The 27,931-nt window shown below is 41.2% G+C and overlaps 1 protein-coding gene across 3 annotated transcripts in view; it reads left to right on the top strand.

Annotated features, from left to right (window-relative positions):
- The first annotated feature begins 9,764 nt into the window (after positions 1-9,764).
- sh3gl3a (SH3-domain GRB2-like 3a) overlaps positions 9,765-27,931 on the top strand; it is a 59,053-nt gene continuing 40,886 nt past the window's right edge. Inside the window, exon 1 of one of the 3 annotated variants that reach the window (XM_017718134.2) lies at positions 9,765-9,995. In XM_017718134.2, the coding sequence (XP_017573623.1) occupies positions 9,951-9,995 (45 nt within the window). In that variant the 5' untranslated portion in view covers positions 9,765-9,950. The remainder of the gene's footprint in view (positions 9,996-27,931) is intronic. The other 2 variants (XM_017718133.2, XM_037545339.1) reach the window with 2 other exon arrangements.

The raw sequence follows: 27,931 nt of genomic DNA, 5'->3' as shown, positions 1-27,931 counted from the left end.
AATAATATTTCTACAGATGCTGTAACAAAGAGTAAAAATTTGCATCAAGCTATGTAAATAATGGTGACAATTTAGATAGATAGATAGATAGATAGATAGATAGATAGATAGATAGATAGATAGATAGATAGATAGATACTTTATTGATCCCGAAGGAAATTTAGGCGAAATTTAATTGTAACAAATACTGTAATTACTGTAACAAACCTGTTGTGAGAAAGTCATTTTGTAGCTAATGCTATCTTGTTTTATAGGAAGGTTTTGTTACAGTTTCTTACATTAATTGTTGTTTTGTAGCAAACCAGATATGAGAACAATGGCATTTGCTACAGGTGGTGTAAAATATAAATGTAAATGTTGTTTTATTTTTGAAGTGAATGAAAGTTTTTTGTTTTTCTTTTTAGCAAAGGCAACTTTTCTTTACAAAGATGCATGTGAGAGAGAAAGCGAGTGTGTGTGTGTGTGCCACTCTGAGTGGATATACGCATAAAGTGTGTTGTGTCCACAGCTGCTGCAGATATGTCAGCACTTAGTGTCACAAGCCCATGCTTGAGGGCCACATGACCGCTCTGGGCTCATAATCAGAAAACACCACAAAGTCTCAGCAGTAAATCATCACATGAAACTATTTGTCTGCTGTAAGTTTACAGGGTGCGCACACTCAGCGGCCACTTTGCCAGAAATGCATCACTTGGTGTACCACGCAATAGCCCATCTGCAGATACACATTGTGTTAGGCTCTTGCCCTTCATCAATGGTCAGTTTCTGACCATAGAGCTTCTCTCGTCTAGATATTTTTCGGTGTTGATCCATTTTTCCAGCACTACACACACTGCTCAGCTGAGAATGGAGCATCACCAAAATATTGGGCAACCTGTGATCAGAAACTGACCAATGATGGATGGTGTGGAGAGTGGCTGATAAACTGGACTACAGTCTGTAACTCTACACCCACATAGGTGTTTCTAATAATGTGGCAAGTTAGTAGGAAGAACAAGGCAGGTGTTTCTACTAAAGTGGCCAGTTAGTGGAAGCACAAGGTAGGAGTTTCTAATAAAGTGGCCAGCGAGTGGAAATACAAGGCAGGTGTTTCTGATAAAGTGGCCAGTTAGTGGAAGCACAAGGCAGGTGTTTCTAATAAAGTGGCCAGTTAGTGGAAGCACAGAGTCGATGGTTCTATTAAAGTGACCAGTGAGTGTTTGTGACCCAGTGCATGTGCACTGGTCAGTGTAATACCAATGACATAATGCTTAGCATAGCTCCAGTGTGTCATCACACGGGGAGAAACCCGTCATGGTAGTGAGGAAAGTCAAAGAATTCCAGCCATTACCAGAACTTATGTCAGCAGCTAGGATATGCTGTTGTGTAATATGATCGCCCAGAGTGACTCAGCCAGCATTTGATGGGCTAGAAGGTTCATGCTGTTCAGAAAGTGGTACATCTTGTCCATCTTGAGTTACTTTGCTTCCCAGTAAGTGATACAGTGAGGAAAAAGGTGCTGAAATTACACCTGCCAAAGGCCTAAACTCCACCCACTCTATACCTCAGTCTGTTCTTGACATGATTCAGCACAAACTCCAATAAAATAATGACTTGACTGCAGTTAACTGCAGTGGAGCTTCCATTCAGCGTCTATCAGCAGAAGCGCAAAGTTTGTCAGACCCTATTCCTCTCTTTTTAGATTCTTTTGACGTAAAATGAAAAGCTAAAGCTCCAAAAGTGAGAAGAGTGATTAACAGTAAAGCTTTACTCACTAATATACTTGAGTAGTAGTAAAAGTATCACTCAAAAAAACTCAAAACACAAAAAACTCATCAAAGTACAATCCTATCGAACTTTTACAGTTGCACAATTACGGAACTGAGTAGGAGTTACAACACACCTCTGAACAAAGGTCATCACAACAGTCTTTCACAACGCACATATGCTCACCAAAGCTTTTATTACAGCCACATTACACATGTACATTATTACATTAGTCATGCTGAAGTAGCTATAGGAGTCACGGTGAGAGCAATAAAGAGTGTCTAGACATGGAGAGCTAGTCCTTAAGTTTCACCACATATATAGTTTTATTGAGATCATCCAGAAAGATACCTGTGTATTTTATATAGTTTTATATTTTAGTAAACATATGTATTTACGTTCAGCTATATTTTGCATCTATTCTGCTCAGTTTTGCGATAAAGTTGGTGAAAAGGATTAAAAATGGATAGAAAAAACTTTTAAGTTGACAATATTCAATCCTAATTCATACATGTCATACACTGGGCTGTTTTCCTGAACTTATATTAAGCTTAATTGTTCACTAAAAAGGCTGTTCAATGGTAAATTAGGACATTTTTCTGATTAGATTACACACACACACACACACACACACACACACACACACACACACACACATACACACACACACACACACATATATATATATATATATATATATATACACACACACATACACACACACACCTTCTAAGGTGCTTCTTTTTCTATCCCAGCTGTCATCAGGTGGAAGGCAGGATACACGTAGGGCATCTGATTACATTAGACATATAGATTAGATAGAAGGAAGGTGAAAGTCAAAGGAAAATAAATGAAAAGTTTCCATAAATTAAAAGCTACAGAGAAAATGGGCTCCTAACAATCACCTGGAAGACCTGGTAGACCACAAAACTGCCCCATCAGATAAACAACAGTTAACGCTTCCATCTTAGAGAGAGAGGAGAAGATCAAGCTGCTTCAGATCTGAAAACATCCACAGGGGTTTCTGTCCATCCTTCCACTGTGAGAAGACCACTCAGCGCTGTGGGTCTGAAAGGACGTGTAGCTGATCAAGAAGAACCTCACTGAGAAAAGGAGACGGACACATCAGACAAAGAAGCTGGGCAATGGACTGACCACCCCAGAGTCCAGACCTCAACACCACTGAATGTGTTTGATTACTTCAGAAAATGATCAACCAGCTTCTGAGACTGAACTTTGGAGGCGTGTCTGCAGATTTAGACAAAGATAGATGAAGGGTGGTCTTTGACTTTTGCACAATATAGATAGTCGCTCTTTCTAATAACTTTACACATTATGCATTTACATATCACTGTTGTTGGAACAAAACCTTGTACCTCCAAATGGGCAACTTTATAGGAGAAGGAAAAAACTTTACGTCTAATTCAGTGGAACCAGTTTTTCCCAAGTAATTTTGGGCTGTTTCTACCGGTCTATACACAGGCATTTTCAAATTATGCCAAAAACTGAAAAACGGAGCAAAAATGGAGATACAAGGTTTTGTTCTGACAGCAACGACATGTAAGTACATATAATCAACCCCCTTTAATGTTATTTCACCATAAGGCAAGGCTCTCGATTTACCGGTCGATCTACGTTCCCACCCTCACCTATGGCCATGAGCTTTGGGTAATGACCGAAAGAACGAGATCGCGAATACAAGCGGCCGAAAAAGAGTTTCCTCCGCAGGGTGTCTGGACTCTCCCTTAGAGATAGGGTGAGAAGTTCGGTCACTCGGGGACTCGGAGTAGAGCCGCTGCTTCTCCACGTCGAGAGGAGCCAGCTGAGGTGGTTCGGGCATCTGGTTAGGATGCCTCCTGGACGCCTCCCTCGGGAGGTGTCACAGGCAAGTCCACCTGGGAGGAGACCCCAGGGAAGACCCAGGACACGCTGGCGTGACTATATCGCCCAGCTGGCCTGGGAGCACCTCGGAAATCCCCCTTGGAGAGCTAGTGGAAGTGGCTGGGGAAAGGGAGGTCTGGGCCTCATTGCTGAGGATGCTGCCCCCACTACCCGAACCCTGGAGAAGCGGAAGATAATGGATGGATGGATGGATGGATGGATGGATGGATGGATGGATGGATGGATGGATGGATGGATGGATGGCTTTATATTTAGTCACTTAACTGATTTTCACCTTTGCTTTCAGCTGGATGCACTTAAATTATTAGCATGTGACTCAATGATTATAATATATTTTTTGTGATAACTGCTGACATGTAATGTTTCAGACGGCTTTCTTTCAGCAGTGTTTATGCTGGTGATGCTGTACAGGGTGACACGTATTTCTGAATATACTGTGAAGAGGTTTTGGCTTTACGCTCATTCAGACTGAGCCACTTATCAAAATCTAGAAGAACAGGAGCGTTTTGGAGCGCCAGCTTCTGTTCCAGGTCATTTTAAAAGTTGGAATTGGTCCATTCACCACACAATGCTCATGCAGTGTAAATGGCAGCTATTGTTATCAAACAGGGTACAGAAAATGAATGAGGAAGTTTTGATATGACCACAATGCGTTGTTCTGATGCCTCCATGCAGGCAGTTCTGAACCATCTCTACTTCCTCCTAGCTCCTCCGGCAGCGATGGGACTCCCACGGCTGGCTGAGAAAACACGGCACAGAAAAAGCCGTCTGATAATGATAGACTGCCTCAGAGTTAACCCTTTAATTTGTGTGACTACTGCAGCATAAACACAGTGATGGGAATGAAAAATGATGAATGAGCCCTGCTATTGTACTTAAAGGCAATCTCTCTTTTTATTTTTTCGTCATCCCCGTTTCCATTCACAGCTCTTCCTCTCACACTGTCTCAGAGGAAATCACCCCTAAACACAGCGCTTAAGCATTTCCTCTAGAGTTTAGCTGTGGTTTTCAGCACAGACTTGCTCAAATCCCTCTGGAATGTAGAGTTTCTCACAGCAATGTTCACCAAACTGTGGTTTTAGGGGCATTTATAGTGACTATTGGTTGGTTAGTGTAGTGGGTAACACATCTGCCTTCTATGCTGTAGACTGGGGTTCAATCCCCCGCCTGGACAAGCACCCTACACTATGCCACTAAGAGTCCTTGGGCAAGACTCCTAACACCACCTTCGCCTACCTGTGTACAATCAAATTGTAAGTTGCTCTGGATAAGAGTGTCAGCCAAATGCCATGAATGACTGCACAGTCAATGCATATGGACTTACCCTTAGCAGTGTCAATAAGTGTGTTTACATGCACTCAGTAATCCAGTAATGTAAACAGCACACTCTGATTTCTGTGCATGTGAACTTTTACTCTGATTTCTTTCGCATTTCTCAGTCGGCGCATGTGCGAAAATAGACTCTGTTGCCACGTGACAGCAGCAAAACACTTTTAGAGCGACGCTTAAACTAAATACATGCTTGACCAAATTAAGGATTTAAATCTTCTAGGTGATATTTTCAGATAAAGTGGCTCTATGTTTTAAAAAAAGGCCGTGGCATGAAGTTTGAGCTTTACATTACGTTTACATCACGTCTTCTTCTGTGAGTTTATTGGCTGGTCATATAACAGGTCTCATGTAGACCTGGAGTTTGCCCATCTTATCTGTTTACCCAAGTGCATGTAAACACTTTGATTGGACTTCTGAAAAAAATGCATGTTAAATATGAACGGTCAACACTTCAGTTCGTCAGTCAAACTGGTCATTTTGGAGTATTTTTTGTGCCAGCATTTCTGGAAGATACACAACTACACTGAAGAAATGCTCTCAGTTTGCTTGATTCAAGTGTGCGCATCATTTCCACATGAATAACTTGCATGATATCAACTTTTGGCTGTGCCAAATATGGCAAATGCTGCCACCTGCTGGTTGGTGCACAGCAAAGAGTGGGGTGCAACAAACTATTCAGCTGAAAATGCAAACATTCTTACCCCATATGATAAAGCAGAAACACACTGATGTGTCAAATCTTCTGCATAATTAAATGGTTCAGATGTAAACAGAGTCATCCAAAGTGGTTTGGTGTGAAACGCTCTACTCTAGAGAAACTTACCGAATGAGTACACGACTGTTCACAGTGGTGGTGATAGGAACCGGACGTCCACCTCTAAAAGCTCCCCCACAGAAAGTTCCTACATGACATGGTTACGAATTCACTGCCTGATGTTTTTGAGATAATATTCTGGCATTTATAAGACATATTCATGATGGAGGGATGCATGCAGGGCATTGTGATTGTTTTTTACCTGTAACTACATAAAATATGTATGTTGTATTTCACTTTGTGATAGTTTGTTCCCCCTCATGACATTGATCATGCAGTTGTTTAGAACTGGACCGTGGAAAAACTTGTCAAGTGGTTCAAAGCTACATTCACTCACTTAGCAGACACGAGGAGATACCACTGGAGTCTATTAGCTAAGAGAATTAGGGTGCCCATGGCCTGCTGTAGTTAAATGAATGAATGAATTAATTAATTAATACAGATGTGGACCTAAAAATGATGAATTAAGGGTGGTTTGCTATGCAAATACAATACAAGATACAAACAAGTACAGAGGACTTGCAGTGATTCAGAAACAAGGTGCAAATTAGTGCAGAAAGGCGAAAGGGGAATTCCACCAATTTTTCAATTTCGGCATAATTCAGTGGTTGAGAGGAGAGGTCGTTTTTGTTCGCTTTATTTTTTTCACAATTTTGATAGTATATCTGCACAGCCTTATGGCTTTGTAGAGGTGGTGAGGTGGCGAAAAAGAAAATGTCCTATGATATGAAGTTTGTTCTACTGTGGTTAACTTGATACACCCAAATGCGCTGACCTTGGCTAAATTTGGAAGCACCATTTGAAAACAATGAATGTGTGAAAATTAAGAAGATAGCACGACTACTAATAATAAGTTAAGTGATACTTTTTTAATCCCACAACCGGGGAAATTCCACCTCCGCATTTATCCCATCGGTGAAGTGAAACACCACATACACACTAGTGAATACACACACACACTAGGGGGCAGTGAGAATACTTCCTCGGAGCGGTGGGCAGCCCTATCCACGGTGCCCGGGGAGCAGTTGGGGGTTAGGTGTCTTGCTCAAGGACACCTCACTCATGGACTGTTGGCACTGAGGATCAAACCGGCAACCTTCCGGTCACAGGGCCAGTTCCCTAACCTCCAGCCCACGACTGTCCCCATAACAGTACTTATATATACACATACAGTAATATATATATATATATATATATATATATATATATATATATATATATATATATATATATATATATATATATATATATATATATATATATATATATACACACACACACACACACACACACACACACACACACACACACACACACACATATATATATATATATATATATATATATATATATTCCAGACTGGTTATGTTGGACCTACAGTTTTCATTCTTCATCAGCATCCTTTGCCAGGTGTGACTGGGGCCACTGGAGGACAGCAAAGAGCCACTTTACAAAGCTGAGCGTGGCGACCCCTTTTCCCCACCTTAATTACTCCATATCTGAGACATAACTCCTTATCAGATCTCCAGTATAGCACTATGAGAAGCTGTCTTGCTGCTTTTCCAGATTTGCAGAATAATATTAATTATAGTTTAAATGCTTTTTTATGGAGGGGTTTCTCCACTGACGTCTATGGATTCCCACTGATCCACGTGATTTATATCAGCAGCAGCGCTGAGTATTTTTCCCACCCGTTTTCCGGAAAGCCACGCCTCCTGCGTTATGACTGGCTAGTGGTGGGAGTTGTAGTCTACAATCATACTCCAGCAAAAATATTGGTGCTTCACTTCAATTAATAACTTGAGATGCATAAAATCCTTATATTATATGGCATGAAGCTAGCATATATGAGTCATATTTGTCTTCCATATATATATATTTTTTTTTACTATTATATATTGTTAAATGTGTTACATATATGTTTGTACAGTATATGGGAACATGTGGTTGAAATATCAGTATATCGCATGTTTGAAAATGGACAAAGAAGGACATGGACCGTTGTCATATACACTCACCAGCCACTTTAACACGTGTTTTACACGTGTTCAATTGCTTGTACACAAATAGCTGATCAGCCAATCACACGGCAGCAACTCACTGCATTTAGGCATGTAGAGGTGGTCAAGACGACTTGCTGAAGTGCAGACCGAGCATCAGAACGGGGAAGAAAGGGGATTTAAGGGGCTTTGAACGTGGCGTGGTTGTTGGTGTCAGACGGGCTGGTCTGAGTATTTCAGAAACTGCTGATCTACTGGGATTTTCACACACAACCATCTCTAGGGTTTACAGAGAACGGTCCGAAAAAGAGGAAACATCCAGTGAGCGGTCAGTTGTGTGGACGAAAATGCCTTGTTGATGTGAGAGGTCAGAGGAGAACGGGCAGACTGGTTCCAGATGATAGAAAGACAACAGGAACTCAAACAACCAACCAGAATCTCTGAGGAACGTTTCCAACACCTTGTTGAAAGTCTGCCATGAAGAATTAAAGCAGTTCTGAAGGTGAAAGAGGGGGTCCAGCCTTTTACTATGCCTAATAAAGTGGCCATTGAGTGTATGTCCCATTTACGCATCAATGTGACAAATATAAGCTGAATATATAGGTGAAATCTATATGTATGCTAATATAGCATGTCATGTATTTGAAATGTATCCGTTTTCCATATATACTTTACTAAACCCATCAAAATAGAGCAGTTCTACCTTGTTGGGCAGTAAAATCACAATCACAAGACCACTCAGTCAATCAGTTGTAATATTTTTCTATTATTCACTCTTTGTTTACAAGTAGTAAGACATTTATAATAAAGAATGAATAAGAAACATTTCACTGCCTGTACAGAACCATCCCAGCCTACACTTTTAAAAAAGATGGTTCTTTAAGGGTTCTTTAGTGAAGACGATGGTTCTATGAACCATGAACACACAGAACCATTTACATGCTTGAACAGATCTTTGCCTGGTGGAATTTTTTTTCAGACTGATGGAGAGCATGCTGTGCATGATGCCGTATAGAACCTTCTTGAAAATGGTTCTATATGGTGGGCAAAAGTGCTTTGTTTACTACTGTGCACGATTTCAAGCTTTTAACAATAGAAAAACCCTTTTTGGTACCATATAGAACCATTTTCAAAAAGCGTTCACATACAACACATTCTCCATCAGTCTGAAGAACCATTTAAACAAGAATATTAACCTACGTTTCTGAATCGAATCGTTGCCTTTACCAAAGAACCCTTATAAAAACAGATAGATAGATAGATAGATAGATAGATAGATAGATAGATAGATAGATAGATAGATAGATAGATAGATAGATAAGCCTTTATTGTCATTCGCATCATATGTGGTACATGAGGTGGAACGAAACATTGTACTCACAGTCCAGTTAACTCCCAAAAGTAACATAAAGAATAAATAGAAGGTGCAAATAACAGCAAATAACAGTGTACATCTTAATACTGGTGATGTATAGAGTGACATGTGTAGGGGTGATATAGTGGAGGGGTGATATAGTGGAGGGGTGATATAGTAGGGGCACCGGTTCAGTACAGCAGCAGAGATAAATAAGTGGACACGAAGTGCCTTTGCAGTGACGTCTAATTGCAATTAATTCAAAAGTTTAAATGGCAAAAATTGCAAAAGCCAAGTTTATTAAGAGTGCAAGCAACAAACCAGCTGAAACTTTACTGTTTTAGCCTTATTACGTTCAGAATTTGTAGGACAGAAACAGACAGTCGTATCTTGTGAAGCCCAGCCACAGATTTCTGTTCACTTTTGTTGTAAAGACGTGATTTTTGTAAACGCTAGACACTAGTTTCTGTTTCTGCCGTTGCCATGGTGACGCGGGCCGTCCAATCGGCGGCGTGCTTGTGAATTTAAACCGGCAGCCAATCAGAAGCAGCAAGCGGCACGCCACTAGCCAATCCCAGCGCAGGAGGCGGGCTTTTGTCGGAATACGGGTGGGTCTTTAAAAAAAAAGAGCAAAAGATAACAGTCCAAAAAACCCACCGCGATATGCAGCCACAGGCAACACTCGCTCACATAGGAGCTCGTCTGCTGTGATTCTCAGGCGACCCGTGAAGGACTACTTTACCTTTTTTTGCATTGTCTGAACTCTATCTTTGGCTCTCAGCTTCCACTTTCTGTGTTGAGGATGTCGGTAGCAGGCTTGAAGAAGCAGTTTCATAAAGCCAGTCAGGTAAGAAGGAGACGCCCCGAGTTCCGTTTTCGCGAGGCTTCAGGTCATCTTTCTCCTTCGCCAGCATCTTGTTCGAATTTCCCCGTTCCACCTTAAATGGTGCAGCGGTAACATTGTGGCGCCCGGTGGAAGCGAGACGGGGAAATTCGAGAAAGAGGCTGCCGACTTCAGCCTCGCTCCGTTTCTCCTCATTTCGCCACGGCTTCTCGCTTCTCTACGTTCGTGTCCTCTCATTTCCTCTCACATTTCACAAGACTCCTCTCCTAGATCCACCCGAGAACGTTTGAAGGCACCCATGTGATGTGCTGCTCCTCCAGCCTTGGTCTGCTGCTGCTCCAGTTGTCTCCTTCGGACAGCAGCGGCAGAGATGCGCCACGCAATTGACCTAAAACCTGTTCTAAATCCATAATTTCCTCATCTCGTTGAGAAAAGCTTGTCTGTTTAAATCTATTTCCAATGCTACCACATTGATATTTGTTCTCCTCGGCTCTCCTCTCACTCTTTTGTTATTATTAAGATAGCAAGTTAGCTCCAAGCTACACAATGAGAGCAGACTTACATTGTGTTAACCCCCCAGTGCTGGATGTTCCCATTTTTCTGGCCTGGATCATCAACAGGACTGATTTTCGTGGATGATACAGACACACCAAGCTTGCTTTCAGCCTACACATTCACGAAACGTCATTAAATGTGTCTGGTATTACACACACACAGGCCGAAAGCTGTGAATTGTTGGGCCTAGCTGCTCCTCACAACTTGTTTTGGCTTCCAGAGGCTGAAAAACCCAGTCATGTGTGGTAATTAAGCTGCTACCAACTAGTAATACATTTCTATAAAGGAGTACTTTCAGGGAACCTGTGGCTCACGCTGGAAGGAAAGGCTCAGCTGGCGTTCAGGCTCTTCAGGCTCTAGGGACCGTCTGGACATCTACTCTTAGGAAGGTAATGATGGCTTACAAGTGGCAGAGAACCTGGGCAGGTGTGTGGATGTCGTTTGGCAGTGTTTCTCACCTCCAGTGAGGGTATGAAGGTGTATAAGCTTGTGTGGGAGAATGTTCAGAGAGGGAGGTAGGAGGTGTGAGAGCCTTTGGCGTGGCCAGATTGGTGGAACATGGTATAATCTCCAGCTGAGTCAGTTCACTGAAGAACAAAGTGGATTACATTGAATTATGTACCAGAAAAAAGAAATGTTATATCAACGCAATTGCTGCCAAGCTTGAGTAAGCTGAGAGGCAAAATTGTGTTGATGTAATTGTGCTTGTATATGGAAATTATGTAAGTTGAGTGGATGAACGCCGTAGGTGTTAACGCAGCAATAGGGATTTGTAGGTGGTGCACAGAGTAAGGAAGAGGTGCCAGTTATACTGAGAAATAGCTGCAACCATAGACACAATAAGATGTAACTGAATATTACATAACGTTACATACAGACGTATTAAATATGCCGAAGCCTCTAAAACTCAGTAGATTTTCAGTGTTCAGTGTGCCACTCTACCTACCAATACCAATACCTACCAATATTCCAGCTTATATTCATTTCTTTTCAGGAGCCTCACTTTCAGCTCATCAAAGAATCTGCAGACACGCCTCCAAAGTTCAATCTTAGAAGCTGGTTGATCATTTTCTGAAGTAATCAAACGCATTCAGTGGTGTTGAGGTCTGGGGCGGTCAGTCCACCGTCCAGCTTCTTTGTTCGGTGTGTCCGTCTCCTTTTCTCAGTGAGCTTCTTCTTGATCAGCTACACGTCCTTTCAGACCCACGGCGCTGAGTGGTCTTCTCACAGTGGAAGGATGCACAGAAACCCCTTTGGGTGTTTTCAGATCTGAAGCAGCTTGATCTTCTCCTCTCTCTCAAAGACGAAAGCTTTAAGCGCTGTTTGTCCCATGGGGGCAGTTTTGGTGTCCACCAGGTCTTCCAGGTGGTTGTTAGGAGGCTTGTTTTCTCAGCAGCTTTTGGGGAAACTCGTGTTTTTTTTTCACTTTGACTTGTTTCAAGTGACCTGTCTTATGTCTAATCTCCTCGGAATTATCTCCTGAAAAATGAATGACTTGAATTGACTTGAAAATGAAGTCACTGAAGGGCGGTCTCTGACTTCTGCACAGCACTGTTTTCTCGATGAAAGTGGAAGCCAACAGCAGTCTTGAGCCTTTATTTTCTACTCTGATTAGAAGGGATACGGGCGAGACTTCCTCTGTTGTGTTGTTTTTATGAGCCACGTGGTCAGCAAAGTCCAGGTAATACGTGACTTTCTGCAGAAACGTGAAACCGTTAGCTTTAGAGGAACATGCTCGGCTTCATTCGCTTCTATAGCCATGGCTATGTTAGCAGACTCACTATAGAATATCAGTTCTTTATTACAGCGTGGGATTAGTAAGGTAACGTGGGCTGTCCTCTTAAAAATAGCAGTTAACTTTAGAAAACTTAGAGTTATGTCATGTTATCATGACACTCTTTGACCTAAAAGGTAAAATGAATCAGGCCTCGATAAATTAGAATGACTTCCACTTTTCAATATAAGCCTATTTAGTCTCTTTTGTCCTGTAAATCTATTGTATAATGGTGCAAACACCCCAATATGTATTGTACTGTGGAATGCATGTATAATTATTCCTCTGCTGTTTATTGACTGTGTGATTAGTACATGAGTCATTCTGTAGTTTCCTATCTGTAGTAACTGTAACTGTAGTGGGCTTCACCTGAACTGTGTGAGAATATTTTCCTGTGTGGGTTTTGACCTGTTCACTCTGCCACTTATCTTTTGATGCAGTGCTGTTGTTTTTTCCCAGCTTTGTTTTCACCCCCTGCTGTGTCTACTCACTGCTTTCGTTTGGCTGGTTTTAAGGCAAAAAAACCAAAAGATAAACACAGAATTAGTTTTCCTGTTGTTACGTGGAACACGTTCCATGGTTTGGCACAGCTGGTTGCTCTTGTTCACTAATTGGTAGCTGAGTTATGTGCATATTTATATAAGCGGGAAAACACTGTGTTGCCGGGAAAAAAAATAGTCCACCCGTTTTTTTAATCACACATCGATTAGATATGGCAGTTTAAGCATCTTAAAAGGTTTTGATAGATTCTCATATTCAGATGCTGTTAGTCACACTGGATTAGTCGTATCACGAAGGCTTAACTTGTCGTAGCGTTCTTTTTCCTGATGCGCGCCAATCGTCTTTCCTTTTTAGTCTGGCCTTTCCTTTCGAACCTATTCCTGTTTTCATCCGGTTACTCCTTTTAGGTGCTTCAAGGTCTTGTCAAGTTCTATTAATAACAAATACTGATGATATCAAAACAGCGAGTTTTTTTTTAACTGAAGCTAGGGATGGGCAATATGATGGTATTTTATCATTATTGTGATAAATGACCACACAATGTGACAAACATTGTGGAAGTCACTAATAAAAAGAACATGTTTGATTACAAAGAGACTCTGCTTGCATCTCAAACACTGAATTATGTGCACATTTTTAACTGGTTGAACTGGGGCAGTCGTGGGCTGGAGGTTAGGGAACCAGCCTCGTGACCGGTTCGATCCCCAGAGCCGACGGCACATGACTGAGGTGTCCTTGAGCAAGACACCTAACCCCCAATTGCTCCACAGGTGATGCGGATCGGGCTGCCCGCTGCTCTGGGCAAGTGTGCTCACTGCCCCCTAGTGTGTGTGTGGTCACTAGAGTGTATGTGGTGTTTCACTTCACGGATGTGAGGTGAAATTTCCCCGTGGTGGGACTATTAAGGGTCACTTAATCTTAACTGTGGTTTAACAGAGAAACAAATACTAGTACAGTTCTAATTGCATACTTAGGCCGGTGTGGTGGGACTCGGTGCGATGTAATGTGTAAAGTATTGAACCTGACCGGGATACCGTGTGCTGATTGGCTGACTCGATTCGTCGGGTTCTGCTTGAGAACAGCGCTGACGTTTGACCGTTTCTGCTGTAAAACGTGAACGCCTTGACAGTAAACAACAACAGCTGTAGTGACACGACATATTTCGTTTACAAAATGCGCTGTGTGTTAAGAACAACTCAAGACAGTCAACTCATTGTTTGAAAGGTATTTATCATGAACTTCATATGCAGTATAAAAATATACCGTCCTATCGTTTTGACGTCCACTTAAAAAATCCCTTCAAGGTGTCTTTAGTTCATCAGATTGATGGATAATGTGTTGTATATGGTTCTATATAGAACTGTAACGGGGAGCGATGTTGAGGCGGACGCATGTGCAGAGACGAGCGAGATTTAATCGGGGCAAATCCAGGGTCATGGTCAAGACAGTCCAAGTTCAGTGAGCCAGTTCAGAATTCAAACAATGCTCTTCAAACAGCACAAACAGTACACTAGCATACAAAACACTTCAAACAGCACAAACAAAGACCAGCACTAGACTAAGGAGAACACAGGGCTCAAATACAAACAGGGCTAACGAGGGTTCACAAGACACAGGTGGAAAACAGGTGGGAACAAGAGCGGAGAGAAGAAACAAGGGGGCCGGACCGGGAGGAAACAAAACAAAGAAGCACATGGACATAAAAACAAATGCACATGGAAGAATGGGAGGGGCCAATCGTGACTAGAACCATATACAGCACAGTTTACATAGCACCAAAAAGGGTTATTGTATACGAGCTCAAAATCACAGGAATAGCAGAACCCTTTTTGGTGCTACCTATGCAGAACCTTCTCCATCTGTCTGAAGAACCATTTCACCATGCACAGACACATCACTGGTCGGATGCTTGTGTCCGTGGAGTTTGAGGTCTCATGGTGGCTGGAGGGAGGGCCGTTATGTGTCCTGATGGCCTAGTCCTTGATTTCACACTCCTGTATTGTCTACATGGATGTGTTCATTTTGAAACCAAGCAACAGATTTGGCTTAAAAATGCACGCAGGAAAGAAGTAATTAATTATGCTTCAGTGTGGGAAAATAAGCAGCCAGAGTCATTTGTCAAGCAGTGGATTTCATTTGAAGGGGAATTACACTACTTTTTTGAAATTTCTGCAAATTCAGTGAGATATAAAAGAGAGTCATTGGTGTGAAATGGTTCAGATTTCTTTACAGTGGTTGTGATAGGAACCAGGGGTCCCCGTGAAATCCCCTAATCCCCCAATCCCACCCTGAAATTGTTTTCTTTCTTTGAACCAGTTCCAAAAATGAGACTGCAGCAGTTAATGACTGAGAACATTTTGAAATGTTCATAAAAATCTTAAACAAGTGATGTAGTCACGTTTGGATATACAAGGAGCATCCAGGAAAGGCCGAATCCCTTATGAGCAATAATAGGAAGAGGCTCGTGACTTGGGGTAAAAAGACCAAAATCCTTTAAAAACACTTTAAATATTATGTTACTCAGCCAGGGATTATGCAACACAGAGGATTTGGGTTTTCTGTCCTCCATAGTGCAAATTATCATCAACACATTCAGGAAACCCATAAAAATCCAGAAGCTGCATTAAAGCTTGCTTTAATTCTCACCCACCCCTAATTGTTCACTGCTGTGAAGCTGAAGTCAACTATTCTCCAGATTCTCCTTCAAATCTTCCCCATTCCACCTTAAATGGTAATTATTGCACCATTTATCCAGCTATTGAGACGTCAGTAAACTCCAAGTGAATTTTTAAGCTTGTTATAAAGAAAAGGACCATAATACATTGAAATGAATCTAAGATAATACAGTGGTTATCCTAACTTTTAATGGAGAAAAGTCTCACAAATCTTTTTTTGCTTCTCTTCTTCATTTTTAAGAAGCTTTTTAAAGAATAATAATTGAACTTGTATGTATTAATTAACTGTGTATTCACGAAACTAACTGTATTCTTGAAAAAAAGGAATATTTTTGAAGATTTTCTTTTATAAGAAGACTTTTTATTATTATTATATATTATTATAAAGTCACTGAAGCTATAAAGGCACTCCAGCATTCAACGAGCAGCTCCTTCGTCCCCCAGCAGTCGCTTTTTTCTCTCTGAGCTCTCTGATTGGCTGTTCCCTCCATCACTTGTTTGGTTCGCTGCTGATCATCTCTCACCGCAGGGTATTTTCAGTATTTCATCAGTCACTTCTAAACCTCTGAATTCACTTCAGAGCTTGGATAGATGTGAGGTGGAGACGAGGCTTGGCTCAGTAACTCAGTAACTCTGAGTCAATAGAGCGCTGGGAGAGGCAGCTTGGCTGCGCCGCTTCGGCACAAACTAAAGTCAGAATTCAGTTAATATGTAGAAGCGGCCAGGCATAATAAAAGCATGATGTCATTTTATGGTAATCATTAATCACTTGTACCTCAATAACAGCTCTGTGGAAAGTGGAAACTCCCAAACCACATTGATGTAGATATTATTCACTAAATAAGATTGACATAATATTATAATATTAATATTATGATTGTAAATAGAAGAGGAAAGTAAAAACAGTGCCAATGTCTAATTAACTATAACTATAAAATGTGTTATCGCTTTCTTTGGGGTTACTAAACACACTGCTTTTCAATGACAAAATATCTTTTGGGGGTTAATTTGATAATTAACAAATTAGACAAATGCGACTATTCACAACTACACAAAATGTAAAATATGTTGTGATTAAATCTTTGGATCATTTCACACCGCAATTGCATTATATAGTGTAGTGAAAGGAAAGTGTCACGTCCTTTTCTATGGGTTAAAGTTGAGATGTACTAATAGACATACGCTCTATTGCTTTAATAGAAATGATGCTCTTGTCAGAGATGGTCCTACATGTGAATTTGAGGTCAGCTCACTGCTGGTTGGTACTGGTTTAGTTTTGATGTTCCTCTTTGACTCTTGAGAAAGACTAAAGAGTTGACTCCAATTCTGGTTCCAAACGATGGGAATCGTGACACAAGATCATTCCACACATGCACATTTATGGCATTTGGCTGACGCTCTTATCCAGAGCGACTTACAATTTGATCATTTTACACAGGTAGGCCAAGGTGGTGTTAGGAGTCTTGCCCAAGGACTCTTATTGGTATAGTGTAGGGCGCTTGCCCTGGTTGGGGATTGAACCCCAGTCTACAGTGTAGAAGGCAAAGGTGTTAACCACTACACTAACCAACCACACACTTTTACACTGAAACATTAACAGTAGTGCAGAAAGACGAATTGGTTTTATACCAAAAACTAATTTCAAATGGCAAGAGTTGCAATTTTTATTATAGTCTTATAGTGTATTATCAACAATGTTGATATGGTGCTAGTTTTAACTAGGAAAACAATAACATAGAGCTCTAATAATATAGAGCTCTAATAATATAGAGCTTGGCTTCACAGCCACAAATAACTGGCAGGCTGGAGTGCTGTGTGAACAGCTCAAGTCTCAAGCCAGACAAAATATACGCTTGTCTTACCTCAAAAACAGCCCATACATCAGTTTATACCTCAATTATAAACAATCACAATGTAAATCGTAATTGCAATATTAATCCGAAAAATTGCAATTAGATATTTTCCAAAATAGATCAGCCCTAATTTACAGTCTACCTACTCGACCGCTGGGACAGTCTCCCCGTGGAATTGCAAAGAGGGCATTTGTGAGATACTGTGGGACCCATGTGTTAAACACAAGGCCCGTGGGCCAGATGAGGCCCGTGGCATGATCCAGTCTGGTTCTTGAAATTATTTCGATTTTCTGTTAATATTAGCCCATTTCACAATCAGCAGCACTACAGTGCCCAGCATGCACCCATTCCCAACAACCGTCTATAGGACAGCATTTTTCTACCCAATTGCTCAGGTCTTATCACCAAACAAACCAGCTGTGGTTCAGGTGCAGTTCAGCCAACATAAACACTATAAACACTCGAGTCTGAGCACACAGGTAGATTTGAAAGACCTACATCCTGGGGACATTATAAGAGACTTAACATTTATCTGATGCTAATGTAGTCTAAATATACACTCGCTGGCCACTTTATTAGGTTCAGTTCAATTGCTTGTTATCACAAATAACTGATCAGCCAATCACACGGCCGCAACTCAGTGCATTTAGGCATGTAGAGGTGGTCAAGACGACTTGCTGAAGTGCAGGCCGAGCATCAGAACGGGGAAGAAAGGGGATTTAAGGGACTTTGAACGTGGCGTGGTTGTTGGTGCCAGACGGGCTGGTCTGAGTATTTCAGAAACTGCTGATCTACTGGGATTTTCACGCACAACCATCTCTAGGGTTTACAGAGAACGGTCCGAAAAAGAGGAAACATCCAGTGAGCGGTCAGTCGTGTGGACGAAAATGCCTTGTTGATGTGAGAGGTCAGAGGAGAATGGGCAGACTGGTTCCAGATGATAGAAAGGCAACAGGAACTCAAATAACCAACCAACATCTCTGAGGAACGTTTCCAACACCTTGTTGAAAGTCTGACACGGAGAATTAAAGCAGTTCTGAAGGCAAAAGGGGGTCCAACCTTTTACTAGCAGGGTGTATCTAATAAAGTGGCCGGTGAGTGTGTATTCAGTAATATTTGAAGGTTCACGTATTTAAATATAAACGCTCTTTACTCCTTAAATTTGTTGATATGGCCCTTTTAGTGGTTGAGTTTGACACCCCTGCATTTGCAGGACAACAATAACATCTTTTGCTAAATGTTTCCGCTACAAGCTTTTGTTTTTATAGTGTCCAGTAAACTGCAATGTTTCTGGGAGGCTTTTATTTTTACCCTAGACAAACAACTCAATTGCGACTCACTTTTTGTTACTAATGTTTTTCATTGCTTTCCACTTCGTCCAGAGTAAACACAGCCAGCCTACAGATGTGCGCATTGTGGAAGGATGTGCGTTGTACAGAATGGACATTGTATAAATTATGAAACTGAAAGCAATTACGGTGTTGGCACACAGTCGCCTCTCAATTCCCAAATGCCTGGAAGGCCTTCCAGCCCTGCTGAAGTCAGAAGAGGGAAAGCGTGCTTTTTCCAGCTGTATGCACAGCACTGATTTATGCAAAGGCTGTGGCTCTTCCTTGGTCACAGTAACTCTCACTAGAGACTGTTTGTCCTGCACTCCAGCCTGGTTCCGGCCTCATTCAATATTGATTGCAGCTGATCGATTCAAAACAGGCGCTACTTCAGAAGAGCTCTATTCATGCCAGACGCAGCTGTTTATTACCCACATTACTGAACACTACACACAATATATAAGTTTACATCGTGATATATATATATATATATATATATATATATATTTTTTTTTTTTTTTTTTTGAGAGGTTAGAACAGACAAAATAGGACCCATAATGCCTTTTATGTTCACAAAATACATCTAAAGCCCAGCAGTGAGGTTGCTGAACTTTACCCTTCTTTGCTGTCACTGGTACAGCCGCCTACAGAGCCCTGCAAATAACCTGTTAATGAAGTAACGTCCCAATTCGAAGGGAAGATTTTAACCACTACCCCTTGGAACTGAGCAAGGTGACAGTTGAAAACAAGGGGTAGGGGTGAAAATAAGAAATGGGATTGGGTTTCACTCTAACGGTCTCTCTGCTTCTGAGAGTGAGACCAGACCGTGCTGTTTATCAAACTAAGAAATGAGAGGAATGTAAACTGCTGTTCAGAGACTCAAGTCATCCATGTTGTTGTGGAGCACAAAACTGTTATTTCCACATCTCAGAGTAACAGCGAAGATCTCAGAAGGTAACATAACACGTGAGGAATTATAGGCCAGAGACCAAAAAGTGACCACAAATATCCAAACTGTCTTCTAATTTAGATTCTTTTATTTAGTGTTGGAAATAAATTCTGCAAGGCGTAGGTCTGTGTCTGGTAACGGTTAACAGAGTTCAGGACCCCAGTATTCATACACATTAACTGAATAACTGAATTAACTGAATACACATACAAAATAACTGAACTTTTACATGTTGGGTAATGTGACATCCAGAAAACACCACATTTATCATGCCTAACTTAGATGACACTGTTGTAGAAATAGTTAAACAGAGTCATTCAGAGTGGTTTGGTGGGAAATGCTCTGTTCTAGAGATATTTACTGAGTCAATTGTTCACAGTGGTGGTGATAGGAACCAGGCGTCCACCTCTAAAAGCTCCTCAAAGAAAGTTATTACATGAAATTATGAATTCACTGCCTGATGTCTGACATCGTTTTACATATTTTTAAAATCGCATCATCAACATTCAATGTATATCAATCACGTTAGTATAGTGGACAGTATCCCTGCCTGTCACGCGGAAGAGCGGGGTTCGATTCCCCCGACGGGGAGGCTTTGCGTTTTTGGGGCAGTCGTGGGCTGGAGGTTAGGGAACTGGCCCTGTGACCGGAAGGTGGCCGGTTCGATCCCCAGCGCCGACAGTCCATGACTGAGGTGTCCTTGAGCGAGACACCTAACCCCCAACTGCTCCAGCCAAGTGTGCACACTGCCCCCTTGTGTGTGTGTATTCACTTGTGTGTATGTGGTGTCTCGGATGGGTTAAATGCGGAGGTGAAATTTCCCCATTTGTGGGATTAAAAAGTGTCACTTAAATATAAACTCAGAAGACTCGTGAGTTCTCTGTTGGTTCTGGATTGTAAATAAAATGTCTATATATGTGTTGTAGTCATGGCAACCCCTGGTTCCTATCACCACCACTGTAAAGCGATCTGAACCATATCACACCAAACTACTATGAATCACTGTGTTTACATCACAGTCACTGAAGGATGCAGAAATCGGACACTGTCACTGTGCTTGTTCATTCAGTCCAATACCGTGTTAGGAACCGTCACAAAATTACTGGAAGAAAAAATGCTTTAACACTTAGAATTAAAACAAATAAAAGATCAAAGATTTTAATGGCACTTTTGAAATTATTGTGACGTTTAAAGTATTGCGAAACATCATGAAAACGTTTTTGAGTATCACAATATGATATTTTTGCTATATTACGTTTGCCTAGTTACAGTCACAGAGAATTTTGCCCCTGACACAGGCCTACATAGTGATCAGCTTCACTATTTATAGGCATAGAAGCCAGTTTCAAGCATTTAAGCCTACACATATATGCAATCAGACATCCTAAAAAATGGTTCTTCAAAGGTTCTTTAGTAAAAGGGATGGTTCTATATAGAATCCGATTTGCTATGAGACCCATTTGCATGATTAAATAGTTCTTTGCAGGGTGAAAAGGTTCTTCAGATTGATGGAGAATTTGTTGTATATGGTCCTATATAGGAGAACCATTCCGTTTTTAGCGTTTGAAGCTTATAACAGTAGCAGAACCCTTTTTTGCTATATAGAACCACATACATTCTCCAACATTCTGCATCAACATTCAGCACATCCTCCATCAATCTGAAGAACCGTTTCTCCATGCAAAGAACTATTTAATCATGCGGATGGTTTATTGAGTGTTATTGATTCTATGTAGAACCACTCCCTGAACCAAAGAACCCTTGAAGAACCATCTTTAAGAGTGTAGGTCCAAACCTTTGACTCACCCTGTACACCAAAATGTCTCAGTAGATTCATCAAACTTACTACATCATTATCTAACCAGATAATACCAGGCATTTTTTATAACACTACAGTATATTTTGTGAATGAAATACTATGAATAAAGCATTTAATGTTGTATATAATATGAAATATACTTATATTCTCATTGAGTGAGGGGGTCCAGTGTACAGGAATCTTTCTTTTATATTGTCCAGCTGACATAAAACTCATATAGCAGTGCTTTCAGTTCAGCTGACAGTGTCATAGAGTATCAGAAACCACATAATCAAGTCTATTAGTTACTAAACACCTCCATCTGGTTTGAATAAAGTGGGTGATTATGCAGTTAACACCCTGCTTATCGGTGGAGTATCGTTAGGGGCAGTCGTGGGCTGGAGGTTAGGGATCCAGCCTCGTGACCGGAAGGTCGCCGGTTTGATCCCCAGAGCCGACAGCACATGTGTCCTTGAGTAAGACACCTAACCCCCAACTGCTCCCCGGGTTTGGGCTGCCCACCGCTCCAGGCAAGTGTGCTCACTAGTGTGTATGTGGTGTTTCCCTTCACGGATGGGTTAAACACGGAGGTGAAAATTCCCTGTTGTGGGATTAATAAGGGTCTCTTAATCTTACTGGGATAAATTATGTTGCAATATATCACAATATGCTTTTCCGAGCAGATCGTGGATACCGTCAGTATATCCCAGCTGCATGTTTGATTGATTAGACAGCATAATTCGTTATGCATAATGTTTATTTGGATTTAGTGTTGCATAGGGTGACACGTTTCAAATACATTCGATTAAATTCGCCAAACAGTTGCTTTAAAACCCATTTCCACTGTTGTTGGCTCAAATGACCAATGATTTCCATGCTGCTCTTTTGAATTTCTGCGTCTTCTGTAGACCAGATTGTTCCAGAAAACATGACATTTGATGGAACAATTATGTTTATTTGATGCCATCTGTACACCTGCGACACCAATTAAGTGTAGCTTCGTTCCATTTTTAGAGCGTCCTCATCAACACGCAGATAAGTGGCGTGAAGTCTCAGCTGCGGAGAGAGACTAGAGCTGTCACGGTTACCCGATTTAAAAAAATATATTTACTAAATTGATAAGTTTGCATGACAGCCTGATAAACACAAACATTTCTACCATATTTACTTCATCATACCATATTTTTTCCAGGGTTTTAACAAATGATCAGTGTTGGAACAGATTTGTTTTTTATTATTTTGCATACTTGGATAATAATCCCAATAATACAATGATTATTATCTGATCGTTCAGGTGGTCATGTAAACAGCATGCCCCAGTTTGTTAGATGGAAATGAGGCTAGGATTTAAGTGAAGTGATACTTTTTTGATCCCGCAACTGGGGAAATTCCACCTCCGCATTTAACCCATCCATGAAGTGAAACACCACACACACACTAGTAAATACACACACACTTGGGGGCAGTGAGCACACTTGCCCAGAGCAGTGGGCAGCCCACCACGGCGCCCAGGGAGCAGTTGGGGGTTAGGTGTCTTGCTCAAGGACACCTCAGTCATGAACTGTCGGCCTTGGGGATCGAACCGGCAACCTTCCGGTCACAGGGCCAGATCCCTAACCTCCAGCCCACGACTGCCCATTTGAGCTCAGTAATGGGGTTTCTCAGTGATTGTGAACTCTCACTCTGATTTCTTTTGTTTCTCCCAGTCTGTGATTGCGCAAAAAGCATGAAAACACACTGAGCCAGTTACTGACACAGCCTGATTTTCTACAGATTAGATTTATGCAAGTCTAATTTATGCAAGACATTAGTGCATGTCGAAACACTATGGAAGGTTGTGCGTTGCGTGTTATGGATCAATTATTGATTAGTTATTGTTGGTCTATTGTTGGCCACCCATACTGCACATTTTTCCTATCCATTTATGACATTTATGTGGTTTTATGTACCTTTTATTTGTCTCTACATAACTCTCCTCATCCTAACTTCAGTGTGAATGGGTAGGGCAAAAGTGCTGTAGCTGAACTGCAGTACTGGGCAGCCAATGAGTAACAGTATTAGTTTTAAAACCATTATTTTGTAATGTCACCGAAACCTACAGCAGTTTAGGTCCGCCCATTCATGTCGAAGCTATAAGGATTCTTTCAGCTTAGACTGCTTTTTGCATGAGGTGCAAAGCAGAGCAGCCAATCAGAACAGAGCTCATTTACATAGATCACACAGATTACACAGTAGCAAAACAACCTGTTCAATCCTAAGGGATGAAAGGATGTATTATTAAGTGGTCATGTAAAATGAAAGTGGACCTCAGGGTAAAACGCAAGGGAAATGTAGGATGTGGCCCATTGAAGGCACAGCCTCTTTCACTGGGGAGCATAAAGAGAACTGAGAAGAAGAACTATGAATGTTTTTGTGCATAAGACCTTACAAATGTTCGATCAAAGTGGATATGGGCCCTTAAAGAAACTCGAATCGTTAATCATTTTAATTATTCGCTTGTACGGTTGCTAAAATCACAGATTTAAGAGAAAGGTGTGAGACAGCCAGTCAGTGTCTCAGCTAACACTTCAGCCTGAATAAGAGCTCAGGCTGGTCGAGGATACTGATGGTTTCTGTCAGACTCTTATGGCCTGCCATCGCCGCTGCTGTCTGTGCGGTGACCGTTACGGAGATTAGCTCTGAACTCTGAGGCAGAAGAGGTGCCATTATTCTCAGCTCGAGGCCTTTAAGCGACTCTTTCTTAAACACACTCTTCACGTTGCCTGATCGATGGTGGCGTTTGATTCATATCTTTGGCTCTGCTTCTCGCTGCTGGCAGGAGGCTTTTAGCTGCAGGAGCCAGCAAAGTCAGCTTTCCTGAGGAAATTTCCAAAGAAGGTGTTAGATCCCTTCATCTAGGACAGAGAGGCTAATAGTGAGCGTTGGCGTACTGTAAAATATATGGCAGCTACATTTAAAAATGTAGGGTTTATTTTTGGGAGTGCTTGTTGCAACGGAACCATCTTAATCCTGAGAGAAACAGGGAGGCTTGAGAGTGAAAACCTGGATTTGGTGAAGACTGTGTCCACCTCTGAAAGCTCCTCACAGAAAGTTCCTACATGAAATGGTTATGAATTCACTGTCTGATGGCTGAGACGCTGTTTCATGATAGTTTAGAGAAGATTTCAGCCTGAAAGATACCTGTAAAATCCATTCATGGTGGAGGGATATATGGAGGGAGAATTAGACACTTGGTTAAGAGGGGCTTTTATTTTGACATGCTGCAGCCCTTTGTAGAGGAGCCGTTGTTTCGTCTCATTAAACAAAATGATTACCGATAATCATTCAGAGAAAGCGTTCAGTTCCATTAATAACAATAGAGTGAGAATTACAGAGCGTCCAGCCTCATTTCACCCCTCGCCCCTATCCCTTAGCCCTACCCCTCTGTTTTGCGCGTTCACGTCTAGGGGTAGGGTGTCCCCATTCTTGTTAAGATAGATGGGTTGGGCGAAGTGTTAGAGCTACATGGCCCTGCAAGCAGAGGTTTTTAGAGACACACTTCAAAGAGAGTGTTAGGAGAAAATAAGAAAAACCGGCAAAGAAACCCAAAACGTGAGTATTGTCTATATTATCTTAGTTTAATATTGTTTTAGTGCATAATGGTCCTTTTCTCAATAACAAGCATAGCAGTAGTCCTGCTGCCGTCTCAGTAACTACCTGCAACCCCAATTCCAATGAAGTTGGGACGTTGTGTAAAACATAAATAAAAACAGAATACGATGATTTGCAAATCCTGTTCAACCGATATTCAATTGAATACACAACAAAGACGAGATATTTAATGTTCAAACGGGTCAAATTTATTGTTTTTTGCAAATATTCACTCATTTTGAATTTGATGCCTGCAACACGTTCCAAAGAAGTTGGGACAGGGGCAACAAAAAGACTGGGAAAGTTGAGGAATGCTCAAAAAACACCTGTTTGGAACTTTTCACAGGTGAACAGGTTAATTGGAAACAGGTGAGTGTCATGACTGGGTATAAAGGCAGCATCCCTGAAAGGCTCAGGACGGGGCGAGATTTCATTGGAATTGGGGTTGTAGCTAAATTTCCCATTCCACCTTAAATGGTGCAGCAGTTCTGATACCTGAGGAGCCAGAATGTAACTGCTGGACCATTTAAGGTGGAACGCGAAAATTCGAACAAGAAGCTGGAGAATATCTGACTTCAGCCTCATATCACTGAAGAATTAGTGGTGGGTGATAATAAATAATTGCCCCCCTCTTTGAAGGCGTATGATTCCCTAAATGTACCTAAAGCCCAGCAGTGAGGAGCTGAACTTTCCCCTCCTCTGCTGTCCCTGCAGACGGGCAGGGTCGCCTACAGAGCGGCGCTAGTAGCTGTTAATGAAGTGATGCTCTTTTTATTCAAGGAGCCCATTTCAGAGGGAAGATTTCAACCATTACACCTTGTATCTCAGTTCCGAGGGGCTAGATGACACACGAAAACAAGGAAACAATAAGAAATGGGATTGGGCCTAAGAAGCCGTATCAGTATATCAGATGAGTGCATCACAAGTAATCATCTCAAATGATCACAAATCTGTGCATTTGCGTTCATTTGTGCTGCACTGTGTTGTATAGCTTTAAAGGGCCCAGCTTTAAAACATGCTGTTCACACTGTACAGTCCATATATTAAGACACAGCCTGCTTTTACAGTTCTTTGTTTTTGTGATGTCACAGAAACTAACACATTTAAATATATCCACCTATTTAACATACAGCAGTTTAGGCCTGCCCGCTCATGCTGAAGTTATAAGGAGTGTTTTCAGTACAGGGCAACCAATGAGGCGCAGTACAGGGCAACCATTCAGAACAGCTCATTTACATGTATCAGTCTTAAAGGGACTGTAACAAAATCTGTTTTATTCTAAGCAATAAAAACAGGCTGGAAAATGGTCATGTAAACGTGAATGATGTTATAAGTGGATCTAAGGGGATGGGCTAGAAAATAACTAGTAGACTAATGCTGGATACGGGCCCTTTAATGAAATTGAACCGTGTGTCCTGGGAGCCCTGTCATTTCTAGCTGTGGTAAACAGCCTAATTAGTCATGCGTCAGGACACATATTATGCTTTCGCTTTAATTGCCACGAACATCGCTTTGTAACTGTTTATTTGACATAATACAGGAAAGGCACGGTTGTTTCTGTTATTATTGCAGAGCTCCATTGTCTCCATTCTTTGGAGAGGAAAGAGGTTAGAGCGCCTGCTCTCGTGAAAAAACTTTTACAATCATCCGTCTATACTGTTTCTACTCTTCTGTGGCCTGGATGCAGGAAATTACATTGTAAGAGAAAGAACACGCAGTCTTTATTGTCTTCCTTCGCTCGTGCCCCCTGTGGAGCCCCTCGTTCTTCCTGCAGGTTTACCAGCTTTCCGCCTCAAGAGAAATAGAGCTCACGTTTCGTTACATTCACTCTTATATATCGTCCAGACGTGGGAGCTATACAAACGAGCGTTGTTATCTCTGTCAATTAGCTATAACTTAACATTTTAAAGGGCTCATATCATGCAAGACTGAACTGCTCTCATTTTTTAAATAAAAGAGTTTACATACATTGTTAGATTCAAAGCATACAATAGTCCATAATTGGTAAATTAAGCTGCAGAAACAGCCCAAGATCAATTATTTGGTTTTTGTGATGTCACAAAAGTCAACACATTTCCATATGCCCGCTTATTTAGTCTGTCAGTCTTAAGGGCACAGCATCACAACGCTTGTGTAATTCTAAGGGATGAAGAGAAGATGTGTGGTCATGTAAAAATGGCTGTTTTGGTACATAAAACAACCTGAATGGGAAAAAAATAAAGGAAAAAAGTGAGGATATTTGCCCTTTAAAGCCCAGACAGGTTTGTTTGAAAAACATTCACACGTGTGTAAATAGTGACAGGGCTAGTTTGGGAGGGAAGCTGAAGGCCTCTTATTTTCACCCCTTGTTGTGATGTCAGAACTTAAACCTTTCAGATGTTTAAAGCACCTGTGGACCCGAAGAGCTTCAGTGTGTGCTTTTAACAGTAGTTTGGAAAAGAAAACTGTCCATTCGTTATTTGGACAAATCCGGCTCTTCATACCAAGGAAGATAAATAGATAAATAGATAAATATACTCAAACCAAAGATTTCTTTTTTTGCGTTTCCTGGTATGTTGCACATATACACAAGACTATTAACAGGCATGTAAAAACAAAAGATTAAATACAAGATAGAAAATAGATATAAAAAGAGCCACGGTATAGAAAGAGAAGACAGGTAATGCAGCACTATTTACAGTGTATTATAGATTCGGATGAACTTTTGCGCAGTTTTTATTTTCAAACTCCGATTTTTCAATGTTTTTTTCCTTCCTTCACTCATTAAAGAATTTTTCAAACATTATTCAGTGGTTGAGATGTAAACAGAGGGATTTAGAGGGGGTTGATGTGAAATGGTTCAGATCTCTTTACAGTGGTGGTGATGGGAACCAGGC

Source organism: Pygocentrus nattereri, chromosome 15, assembly GCF_015220715.1.
Source record: "Pygocentrus nattereri isolate fPygNat1 chromosome 15, fPygNat1.pri, whole genome shotgun sequence".
Classification (NCBI taxonomy): domain Eukaryota; kingdom Metazoa; phylum Chordata; class Actinopteri; order Characiformes; family Serrasalmidae; genus Pygocentrus; species Pygocentrus nattereri.
Note: the sequence above shows the minus strand (reverse complement) of the source record. Positions and strands in the feature narration are given on the sequence as shown.